The 11,635-nt window shown below is 42.5% G+C and overlaps 1 protein-coding gene across 1 annotated transcript in view; it reads right to left on the bottom strand.

Moving 5' to 3' along the window:
• Nucleotides 1–11,635, bottom strand: part of LOC104963298 (leucine-rich PPR motif-containing protein, mitochondrial-like) — a 40,901-nt gene that overhangs the window by 5,781 nt on the left and 23,485 nt on the right. The window contains exons 15-20 of the mRNA XM_010791867.1: nt 8,787–8,910; nt 8,343–8,469; nt 5,735–5,823; nt 5,456–5,660; nt 3,296–3,423; nt 3,049–3,164 (exon numbers count right to left, since the gene is read on the bottom strand). Of these exons, the coding sequence (XP_010790169.1) occupies nt 3,049–3,164; nt 3,296–3,423; nt 5,456–5,660; nt 5,735–5,823; nt 8,343–8,469; nt 8,787–8,910 (789 nt within the window). The remainder of the gene's footprint in view (nt 1–3,048; nt 3,165–3,295; nt 3,424–5,455; nt 5,661–5,734; nt 5,824–8,342; nt 8,470–8,786; nt 8,911–11,635) is intronic.

Genomic DNA, 11,635 nt, shown 5'->3' with positions numbered 1-11,635 from the left:
ATAATGAAATATGAACCCCGGTTTGATGATTGACAGGTCACAGAACAATGGGAGCTATCCACCCACAATTTAAAGTAAATCACACAGACTATCTCCTCTTTACTCTTCTCGCAGCAAGATAACCTGATTTCCTGTTTGTTTTTTTATCATGTTTTGTTGCCTATTAGCGTTTTCTTTCTTTTTTTAACAAATTGTACGGTGTCCTTGGGTGTCATGAAAGGCGCCTAAAAATAAAATGTATTATTATTATTATTATTATTATTATCTTCAATGCGAACCACAGAAAACCAACATCAGCCGTTAGCTGTTAGCACTCAAGCTCACAGCTCCTCATATCTGTTCAGAAACTAGACAAAAGTGAAACAAGTACAAACCACAGACTGTCTGTGTCATGGCGAATACAGTCGCTGCTTTATTTATGTCCGTTGTTGTGAGTGTGGACGGTCGGAGCATATGCTGCGTTAGCTTAGCCGATCTCCATTTAGACAACACGCATTTGAAAAGGTTTTTCGCCTGCCGTCTGTCTGCAGACTTGTCAAAGCATTAATTCATGGTTTTTACTAACCGCTATCAGTATGTTGTTACTTCGGCATCATTTTGAAACGTGTATTACAATTAAATCACGGTCAAATATGTTCATCTTGTTGTAGTTGTAGCCCCCTTGCCAGCGATTCTCTCTCTTTCACTCAGCCCGACTCAGCCTGGTTGTTGGCCCGGAAAGAACCTCGATTTCATGGGGCCAGAAAAACTGTGAAATAGTACCCGCTAGCCGTTACTACGCCTAGTGGAAACGCAACCAAAAATGGGCCGTGCACAGCTCGCTTAAACCGCGCTGTAGTGGACATGCGCCATTCGAGGGCCAGGGGGAAATACTCAAATGTAACTGATTGAGTAGCCCATTTCCTGCTTGTTTAAAATTAAACAACACCTACTTTCGCAGTGACATTACACTTTACAGAAGGGATTTAATATGTCACAAACAAATAGCAAATGCATGTCAGGGTGAAGATGAGAGCCGCTAAGATTAGTGTGACAAGAACATTGTACGACCTGAAAAACAGATTCCTTTCAGTCGTGAGAGATGAAGTGGAGTAAGTGAGGCGGTTAGTAATATATATCTGTGTTTATTAGTGTGCGCTCTAGTCACACATGCAACAGAGACGAGTAATCACTCAAAGTGAGAGTGAAATCCTTTCAGAGAGGACACAGGAGTCTACATTTTTTTTTTTTTAGAGTTTGATCTCTTTCTCATCGTTCCTCCTGTCTCTCACTCATCCAGCTTATACATATTCATGTCCCCGGGTTCAATGCAAAGTCATCGAGCTGTAATGTATGAACTGTGTTAAATAAGTGAAGCAGTAGGAGGCCAATTTCAGACCAACAGACTCTATGGTGGAGTGGGGAAGCACTTCCTGACATAATGTGAGGCTGGATGAATAAGTCAACAACTGACAACAGGACGAATACATGGGGGGGTTGTGATGGACTCCATTCATCTCCACTTCGCTTGTTGATTTGTGGGTTTTTCGTGAGGATTTTAATTACTTGGATGTAATAACGTAGTCAAGAGTGAGACGCTCAAATGGAGAAGTGTGCCCCGGGACAAAATGCTCCACATGATTCAAAATGTAGTTGAAGTGGTCACAAAAAGTGAAAAACAACATTTCGAAGAGCTCTCTCCTCATGCTGTGCCGCTCCAACCTAAATAATAAAAAAGTAGTTCCTGCATTTTGGTTTCTCAAACACAGCTCCAGTTTTCACTTTAGCAGATTCATGTGTTTGGTGGAGAAGAAGAGATGTATAAATGGTGCTTTCTTTTGTCACAATCACACATTTTGATTTATTTAGAGGTAACCCTTATCTCCTATTTGCACAAAGACAAAATGAAGGGTTATAATTAACACATGTGTGTGACATGAAACGTTCTGACCTGGAAACCATGGATTTCTTCACTTAGTGTTTAAATAGTAATGAAGAGAAGTGAGTGAGAGCAGCCTGTAATGTACTTTAATGCATTTGCATGAATGATGTTTAATTTCCCTCTGATATTAATCGAAGTGTAACTCATCTCAGACACAACCAAATACAGTTGCAAGAAAAAGTATGTGAACCCTTTGGAACTACCTGGATTTCTGCATAAATTGGTCATAAAATGTGTTCTGATCTTCATCTAAGTCACAACAATAGACAAATACAGTCTGCTTAAGCTAAAACCACAATTATATGTTTTTATTGAACACACCATGTAAACATTCACAGTGCAGGGTGGGAAAAGTATGTGAACCCCTTGGATTTAATAACTGGTTGACCCTCCTTTGGCAGCAATAACCTCAACCAAACGTTTCCTATAGTTGNATGCATTTGCATGAATGATGTTTAATTTCCCTCTGATATTGATCGAAGTGTAACTCATCTCAGACACAACCAAATACATCCAAACAACTCATACACACAAACACACACTCTGAAACACACTGTAGCTTTGCCAACACAAACCTAGCNGATGATGGCAATCTGTCCAGGCCCTGAGGCAGCAAAGCAGCCCCAAACCATGATGCTCCCTCCACCATACTTCACAGTTGGGATGAGGTTTTGATGTTGGTGTGCTGTGCCTTTTTTTCTCCACACATAGCGTTGTGTGTTCCTTCCAAACAACTCAACTTTGGTTTCATCTGTCCACAGAATATTTTGCCAGTCGTGCTGTCGAACATCCAGGTGCTCTTTTGCAAACTTCAAACGTGCAGCAATGTTTTTTCTGGACAGCAGTGGCTTCCTCCATTTTATGACCAACTTATGCAGAAATCCAGGTCATTCCAAAGGGTTCACATACTTTTTCTTGCAACTGTACATCCAAACAACTCATACACACAAACACACACTCTGAAACACAATGTAGCTTTGCCAACACAAACCTAGCAGTAGCGAAACATATGAATATAAAATATTGAATCTTAAAAAAACATACTTTAACACTGATACCACCTAGGTCAAATTACAGACACAAACACGCGCACACACACACACACCCACACACACACTTGTACTCACAGCCAGCATGAACTTGGCGTCCTCCACTTTGTCGGCGTCCAGCAGCTGCACGAAGAGGTCTGACGCCGGTCTGTAGCAGGCGAAGTGATTGGCTAGCCGCTCTGCCATAGCACTCACTGCAACACAGCATGCACATTGGGTCAATAATAATGTGGATTGCATCATTCTTACAGTTATTATGCTTGTGGTTTTATATTGTTTGTATTTTTTCGATATACAAGTATGCATTTTGTGTGTGTTTTCTTACATTTGTCCAACGCTTTGTCATTGTTATCTTCCATTGTCTTTCTGAAGACGAAGGCCATGCTCTGGCTCTGGGTGTCTGGATTGGTGTAGACGGCCTCCAACACCTCCATTGCACTGTCCACATCACCACTGAGGAGGGGAAAGGGGACAAAGGGTTAGTTTAGTAAGAATAGTTCAAAACTACACCTAGGAAAATGTCCACGTTTAAAGTTCAAAACAGAAATAGGAGAAACGAGAAGCGAATGTTCCTGCAAAAACGTCAAATGCCGCTGTACTGTAACTACGGTGAGGTTTACGTTAACACGAGCAATTTCTCTAAACATCTTGCAAAAGTGCACCACATCCAGACGGAGAAATGCACCGGGTTCGACTGTCTTTCTAGTAGCTCTGTAGCCCCACCCACGAGTAACGGCTCCACGTCAGGTGTTATGTATGCTAGCAGCAACACACAGTTAACTCATTATTCAAACATGGGTTAATGATTAGAGGTAACTTGAGTTATTTATTTTGTTAAAGTTTCACCTATTCTGTTTACAGTTCTGTCATCAGATTATTTAATACGATTTGTGAAAACATTGTTTCTTTTGATGTGAAATATTATGTATTTAAATTTAAATAAAACGCAATGTTAGTTTTGTTCACAATTTGTTTTTCTCCAAAAGTAACGATAAAAGTACCGTTAAAAGACCGGACCGATAAGCGGTATCGATAAAAGTAGTAGTACCGTTAAAACCTTAACGATACCCCATCCCTAGTGGTGAGCAGGGTCTTTTGTGGTTCACATCCTTCTATCACGCAACCTCTGCATCCTTACTTTTATCCTTGTTACGTAAAGGCATATTCTGGATGCTTCTGTGTGTAAATTGTGAGATACAACATTCCCTATACTGCCTTCCTTACTACAGATACTCTGCTGGGAGAAGAAACAAACACTGATCTGAGAAACTGGCCTGATTAGAGAACAATAAAAACTCCACCCCCCCCCATGCTGTTTTAAGACTTAAGAAATTAAATATTAAAATCATATGGGTTTCATTTTTCTCCTACCACCATGTTTTTCTGCTGAGGTTGCCACAAGCAAACAAAGCCTGCACAGCAAAGCGCTACAAATCTAAAACAACTCGATCTGGCAACCCAACACTTTACGCTCCCTCCCACCGTCAGCAGTCGTGATGAATATTTAACTCGCAGGGTGTGTGTGTGTGTGTGGCTCCGTGTGTGTATGCAGAGGTGGGGGAACATATCTACGCTGATTGTTGCGACTGGGACCGTCTGAATAATTCAGCGGGGGCCCCCTCTCAATGTGGCGCCGCGCTTTCCGGGCCTGCTTTGCTTTTTCCGCCCCGGCTCTTAACCAGTCAGCTCGACTCAGACGCAGCGGGGACGTGTCAGAGCCGCTCAGAGCGCCGCCCGAGAGGTCAGGGTTCAAGCTGACAGGCCCCAATCGGGCGTGAGACTGTCTTGCCGCTCTTCCCTTCCTGCTGTCCCTGCGAGTCGGCACGGCAACGCTGCCGCTCCGGCCGGGGGACAGCGCTAATGCGGCGAGTAGCGCGATGAAAGTTTGATGCTCCATGCGTTTCATATATTTGTCCTCTATTGTTTGAGAAGCAGAAGTGGAGGATGGGCAATTCCCTGACATTAAAAGGAACCCATGAATAATCCTATTATGCCGGTGTTTCCTATTTGTACTCGACGCCCCACTCGCCTGTGAGCTTTTACTTTAAGAGTGTGTCAACGCGGGTCTTGTCACACTCGGCTCCTGGTGTTGCAAGAAGGGCTTTATCTTTTGTGTGCTCCACATGGAGTTTACAAAGTAGTATAATGGATTTTACAATGGATTGTACATTGAAATGAGCCCTGCCCATCTATAGTGATTTGTTTTCCCTTTGTATTACTGCACTTGATTGGTGAGGATTAGAACCACAGGTGATGTAATGACAACTTTTCTGGAAATATAAGATTTATGGGAAATACCTGAAAAGCTGCATTTGCCTCATACATTACAAAAGTCCTAAATTACTGCTCCTTTGTGTAGACTTTTAGGGACTTATAGGATTTTCCAGGCACTTGAATAGTCAATTTCTTTTACAAAAACTAGGAAATTGGCAGTCAAAAACATTCTGCACATTCTGGTACCTCTTCAGATCAAAATCATGCTCACCTCTTGATGTGTGCCATCGCTGTGTTGTTGACAAAAATCATGCTGGACAGGTTGACCACCTTGCTGTAGCCTTTTATCAGCTGCTGCACTTCCTGGATCCCCGACACGTCGCCGCTGTTGCCGAGCGCCTGAACCAGCCTGGTGATGGCGAGCTGTGAGGGCATCTGGTTTGCCAGCAGCAAAGACCTCATCCTCTCCAGAGCATCTGTGGACCAGTGTGAGGTGAGTTTATGTGTTTGAACGAGTGTGTGCGTGCGTGAGTGTGTGTGTGTTTCTCACCATTAGTGTGGCCTTGCATGCTGTTGGTGATGATGTACAGGTCGTTGGCAGCAGGACTCATCTGGAACGTTGGCATACGAGCTAGAGCACTAAAAAAGAGATGAAAAGGATGTTAATATTCTGGTTGTAGCCTCTTTAACTTTACTTACAGACCTGACAAGTCTGAAAATGTATTTGAATTAAAATATAATGGAAGGCTTTTGGTCGAGGGATCCAGGGTGATGATCACTTCTGGGTTAAAACTACGTTATCTGTGAAGTAGTGTGTAAAGGGTTTCAATGGAGACACAAAGGCCCTACCTGTGTGGATTGTACAAAGAAAGTCCATTGTTTTCTTAGAGCTGATAATGTACACTATTATATCAAAAACATCTTCACTATCTGTGATGGTTTGGGTTTAATCTCCGTGGTGTTTTTGTCTTCTTAACTTTGGCTGTTTATAAGGCATCACAAACAGACTCCACAGAGAAAGAGTGGATGAACACAGGAGCTGAAAGCTAGAAGACAATGGGAACAAATATGACTGAAAGCACGTCTGAGCCTCTTGTACAGCGCCTAACCCCGAAAATAATACAGACATCAAACAGTTGATTACTTCCTCCTGAGCCACTCCACGAATGATGCGAGCGGCTGGGACAACCCGCCTTCTTCCCCCTCCATCTACTCGTATATGTTTGCCACCCTCCTCCCTTTTCATTTCTCCGCCGCTAAAACCTCAATCAAGCTTGCCTCCGGTCCTTTGATTTTATTTCTTATTATATCCCTGCAACCAGATTAATCCGCCCGCTCAATTGAGCATCAGTCGGGCAATCCTTATCACCACGGCGACACTGGGCCAAGCAGCATCCGGCGGGGTCAGGGCGGAGATTTGAGCGGGAAAGGGGGTCGACGACGGATTGCCGAGGAGACCGAGAAGTGGGGTCAGAATGAAATATCCTTATTGGTAGGGAGGAAATCTCACCTTTTCCTAACACACACCCTCACTCGCCTTCTCTTTCAGGGTCAGAATGTCTTTATTTGTTCCGCTGCAGGGACATTTTCCAGTATTACGGTATAACAGCAGAAGTGTAGTGCAGATAAAGCATAAAGAATAGACTTAAATATGAAATAAACAAGTAGAACACAATGTCAGAAAAACTAAGTAGCCAAGTGACCATAGAAATGAGCAGGTACTGTTTACAGATTGTAATAATGTGTTGGGGGTTTGTGCGTTAACCAATGAAACATCCACCCCTTCCTCTTTCTCTCATTATCACTCTCGCCCAATCCCTTAATCTCACCGTAAGCACCCCGCTGCTCAATTCTGTACAGATTACCCCAAAACACACACACAGAATTAATGCCCATAGCGTCTTCATTAACCTCGTACGTGATTAAATCTAGCCCTCCTCGCCTCCTTCACTCCCCCTTTCCAGTTGAGCTCTCTTTATCTCCTTCCTTCCCTGCCCACTTCCATCCTTCCCGACTCTCCGCTCAGCTCATTTCACTTCTCATTTAGAGTGCAGATAAACGCAGCTTTTATCCAGGCAGGGATGCCATAAACCAAATCAAAGACTGGAGATGGGTTATCACTTGTATTGCCTCGCTCTTGTTCAAACAGGGGTCGAAAATTGATACGATTATTTCTCAAACATAAGAGAGTGAATCGTGTAGAGCCGAAAACAGGGAAGAGACTGATAGTGTAATGGATGTTTTTACACACATTTTTTTTCCAAATCTTTCCTACAAATGATTAACGGCATCTCTTCTGTCAGTGTCACTTTATTATTATTTCAACACGTTGCTTGTGTGTTTTTTTCTTTGTAACGTGAAAGTGATACAAAGAAAGGGGACAAAAAGATGACCTAAAGAGACAAACAGTAAAGATCAGCAGTAAGCTCAGATACTCTGTCTGTGCGTCTCCAGGCCCTGATATGGCCCCGCACACAACAACACACGATACATTACTAATTGGAAGAAGATTGATGTGTGTGCACAAAGTCACCCGCTTCCCAGAAAAGCTAAATTAATCTGCACACCGGAGCGTGTGTGTATCGTGGGGCTTAGTAAGAACAACTGTTCATATCCAGCAGGGCCGAGTGTGTCAGCACACAATCACTTTATAATCCTCGTGTCTATTGAGGAGACTTTTAGCCCGAGGTGACCCGGTGCCACAGGCTGAAGAGACGGAGAACGTAGCAGAGCACTAACCGCACCACAGGTTGAATGTATTGTGCCGACAGCTAAAATACACCAGTGTACAATCCGTCTTTTGATTCGTGATGATCTCAACCAACAAAGTACACTTACAAATGCTTGGGCTCATTCGACTAGATACTAAATACCAGGACAGAAAGCAAAAAAATAACACTGATCGATAAGGAGCTGCAACTATGAAACGGCTAATAGATTAACCAATTGTCAAAAAAGATTGAAAGAAAAAAAAACATACACGTCTCGTGCAAAAATGGGTTTTCAAACTGGAGTCACAATTGTTGGATTACACTAACATATATGCCTGGTATTAAAGAAAACGCTGAAATAAACCTTTTTTAATGGTTTAGTAAAGCTTTACCCAAATGTGTTGTTGCAGAATGAGAGGACACATAGATAGATGATTAGGCACTCACATGTTTTTGATTGCCATGGCGTCTTTAAAGGACCCCTCGGCCAGCAGCGAGCGGATCAGGTGATCGTATGTGATGGCGTTAATTGTCGAACCCTTATTATTGGCTTCCTTAAACATCTTTAAGGCTTCTGTAGAAAGAGACAAGAGGAAAGACACATGAGTCGAGGGGGAAATACAGGAGTCTGCTTTTACAAAGAACATTTCATTTAGTGACTCATTTCTAAATTAAATAATCTAAATGTCATATTGTCCATCAATCGATTGATTAATGCAGATCTGAAGCAAAAAAGTCAATCAGGGGCTGTTGCACTTTAAACTATATGCCTCCTAATGCTTTAACGTAGCTTCAAAAGTAACCTTTGCACACCTCCCAGTGCATTATACAGTACGTTTGGTTCAGCTCCATATCATGTCTGACAACAACACGGGACCTCCTGCGGCTCACCTTGGGCTTTGTCCTCCTTACAGAGGGCAATGATAGGGCTTTGAAAGCTTGGGCCTTCTTCCACTTTGAGCTTGGGTGCCGCTCTTTTGACCTCGGCCAGGGGGGCTTCTTCTTGGTACCACGTCTGTTAAGAACACAAAAATAAAACTCAGTCTGATGCTTCCATAAAATAACATCCAGCATTCGAGCCTACACAAACAAACACACACACACACACACACACACACCATGTTCAGTGTGCAATAATGGCGGGCAGGGTCCCCTAATGCTCATTCCCCCGTGAAGCAGCGAGGGGAGGGGTTAAGCTGTATTGGCTAGGGGCAAATTAGATATGGCACCCCAGGGGCAAAAAATAAAAGTGTGTGTGCGTTAAAGTGTGTGTGTCGGAGCGGGGGTGTCAACTCCAGGGCCCCAGGGGTCACTAAGTTCATCGCTCCAGGCAACAGCAATCACTTCCTCTCTCATCACGCTCCGGGCTGTAAGGGCACGCAGACCAACGCTGAGGAAAAACGCAGCAACAGAGCGCACTAGAATTTATTATTTGAGCAGCGGTGTGCGAGTACATTTACTCAAGTACTGTTCTTCATTTTGAGAGACTTGTGCTTCACTTGAGTATTTAAAATGGTTGCTGCTTTGTACTTCTACCCCACTACAATTCAGAGGTAAATGGTGTACTTTTACTGCATTACATTTATTTAATACCTTTAGTTGATTTACAGATTGGGATTGGTGATGTGAAATATAAAATTCACTTAAAAGACTTTAGTTACATATTCACAAGCTGCACTTTTACCAGCTTTGATAACTCTAATACATCAATAATTAAAATCAAAACATATACAATTCTGAAATCGGCCAATTTTCATTATGAGTACTTTTACTTTTGGTAAGTATATTTTGATGCTAATACTTTTCTACTTTGAACCGAGTAACATTTTGAATGCAGGCGTTTCACTTGTAACAGAGTATTCCTACACTCTGGTACTTCTACTTCTACATAAGTACAAGATATGAGTACTTCTCCCACCTCTGTATTTGAGGCTAAACTCCCCTCTTTTATTCAAAAGCATTAATCCACAGTTTGTCTTTTAGTCAGAATCCAGGCCGCCTGGATGTAACTAGGATCCAGCGGCAGCCATATGGTGGCATTTAGCTGCTGGCTAAATTAGTCTGGCATTACAGATTTACAGACAGATCAGGCTGTAATTCCCGTCCGCAGCCAGCCGCTCTGATTGACCACACTTCAGATCAGAGCCTCAATCCTGTTTCCTCTGCATGTAATGAACAGAGGCTTAAAGTGGAGTGGGGTGAGGACGGGGGGACTGGGGGGCTGAGTGCGAGGGTTTTTGGGGTTAGCTCCTACGATCAGAGTTCGCTCTTTGGTTAATCTGAGCAGTATGGATATAATTCAGGGTGGGAACATTGTGTTTTAAATGACACCTAGCAGCTTGAGTTTAAATAAATACATCTATTCGGCTCGGGTGAAGCTCCTTGCTAGATCAGTGAAGGACAAAACACAGAATATGCCAGAACTTCATTACACCTGTGTAGACTCATACTAAGCATTTACAGTTCATTTACTGAATATATTTCAGTTATTTATTATTGTAAAACTATTATTGCTTCTCTACAATATCTTATTTAAAATGTTAACAAGCTTTTAACCTTTGTATGAAATAATACAAGAAAGAACGCTGCATTAATTCAAAACAACGGGAAGAAAAAGCCATTAAAATAAGAAATCTCTGCCTGTTGTAATATATAATAGTATTAGTATATTAAATGCAATAAATCAGAAATAGAAACTCGACAAGCTCTGCAAACCTATTGCCCACCTAATGATTAGACCCTCCAGAAAAACGCGGGCTAAATTCCTTGATTATGCGATTAAACATGCGGGGTTTTTATGTGATTTTATGCGGTGAAACTGCGGGAAAGTTGCGAAATATGCGGGAAAAAATTATCGATATTTTTTTTTAAATATTGGGCTGTCTTATTTATTCTCTCTCACACACAACCTGCCACTAACGTTAAACCCCTTTACTATTCACTTAAACACATTCAATGTTTATTTATTGTAAAAGCAATTGGGCTATTTTAATCACACACACACACACACACACACACACACACACACACACACACACACACACACACACACACACACACACACACACACACACACACACACATCTCCGCCTCATTCTGTTTTCATTTACTCGTTCGTTATCTGACCAGCTTCAATCTTGTAGGCTACTCACTTCGTTTCTTGTAGCCCTCGAAAGGGTTTTGGAGGTTGATCCCTCGGTGAACGTGAGTTGTTTGGCTTTCTTGTCCGCAGCAGCAGAAAGCATTTTCGAATGTTTGAATGAATCAAAGTGGGTCGTCACCGTCGATTTTCTCTTATGCTCCAACACACAGTTGCACGGGGTGCAGAATAGTTTCCCCCCACTTTTTGCCCGGTCTTTAGTAGAAATGTTCGTCATTAAATGAGATGGATTAGATTTTTTCATCTTGGTGTTTTCTCTATCGTGTGAGTTCCACACGTTCACTCTATACAGTGTTGTTTACATTCTGTGATGTCCGAGCTGATGACGTCAAGATGAGTTAACTTTTTTTTTTCTCAACTTTGTGTGGAAAAATGCGGGGATTATGCGGCCTTTTGATAAATATGCGGCCTTTTAGAAATCTGCGCCATTTTGCTGATTATGCGGTAAATTCTGCGATCGCAGAATCGCGTTTTTCTGGAGGGTCTAATTACCCTCTCTCGTCCGGGCGGTAGAAAGGAGCCCTCAGCCAGAGCAGCAGCAGCCAACAAGCTGACTGTTGCTATCTGTAAACTATGCCGC

Source organism: Notothenia coriiceps, unplaced genomic scaffold (assembly GCF_000735185.1).
Source record: "Notothenia coriiceps isolate Sejong01 unplaced genomic scaffold, NC01 NC01_scaffold00035948, whole genome shotgun sequence".
In the NCBI taxonomy this organism is placed as follows: domain Eukaryota; kingdom Metazoa; phylum Chordata; class Actinopteri; order Perciformes; family Nototheniidae; genus Notothenia; species Notothenia coriiceps.
The sequence above is the reverse complement of the archived record's forward strand: the minus strand, read 5'-3'. Positions and strand labels throughout refer to the sequence as shown.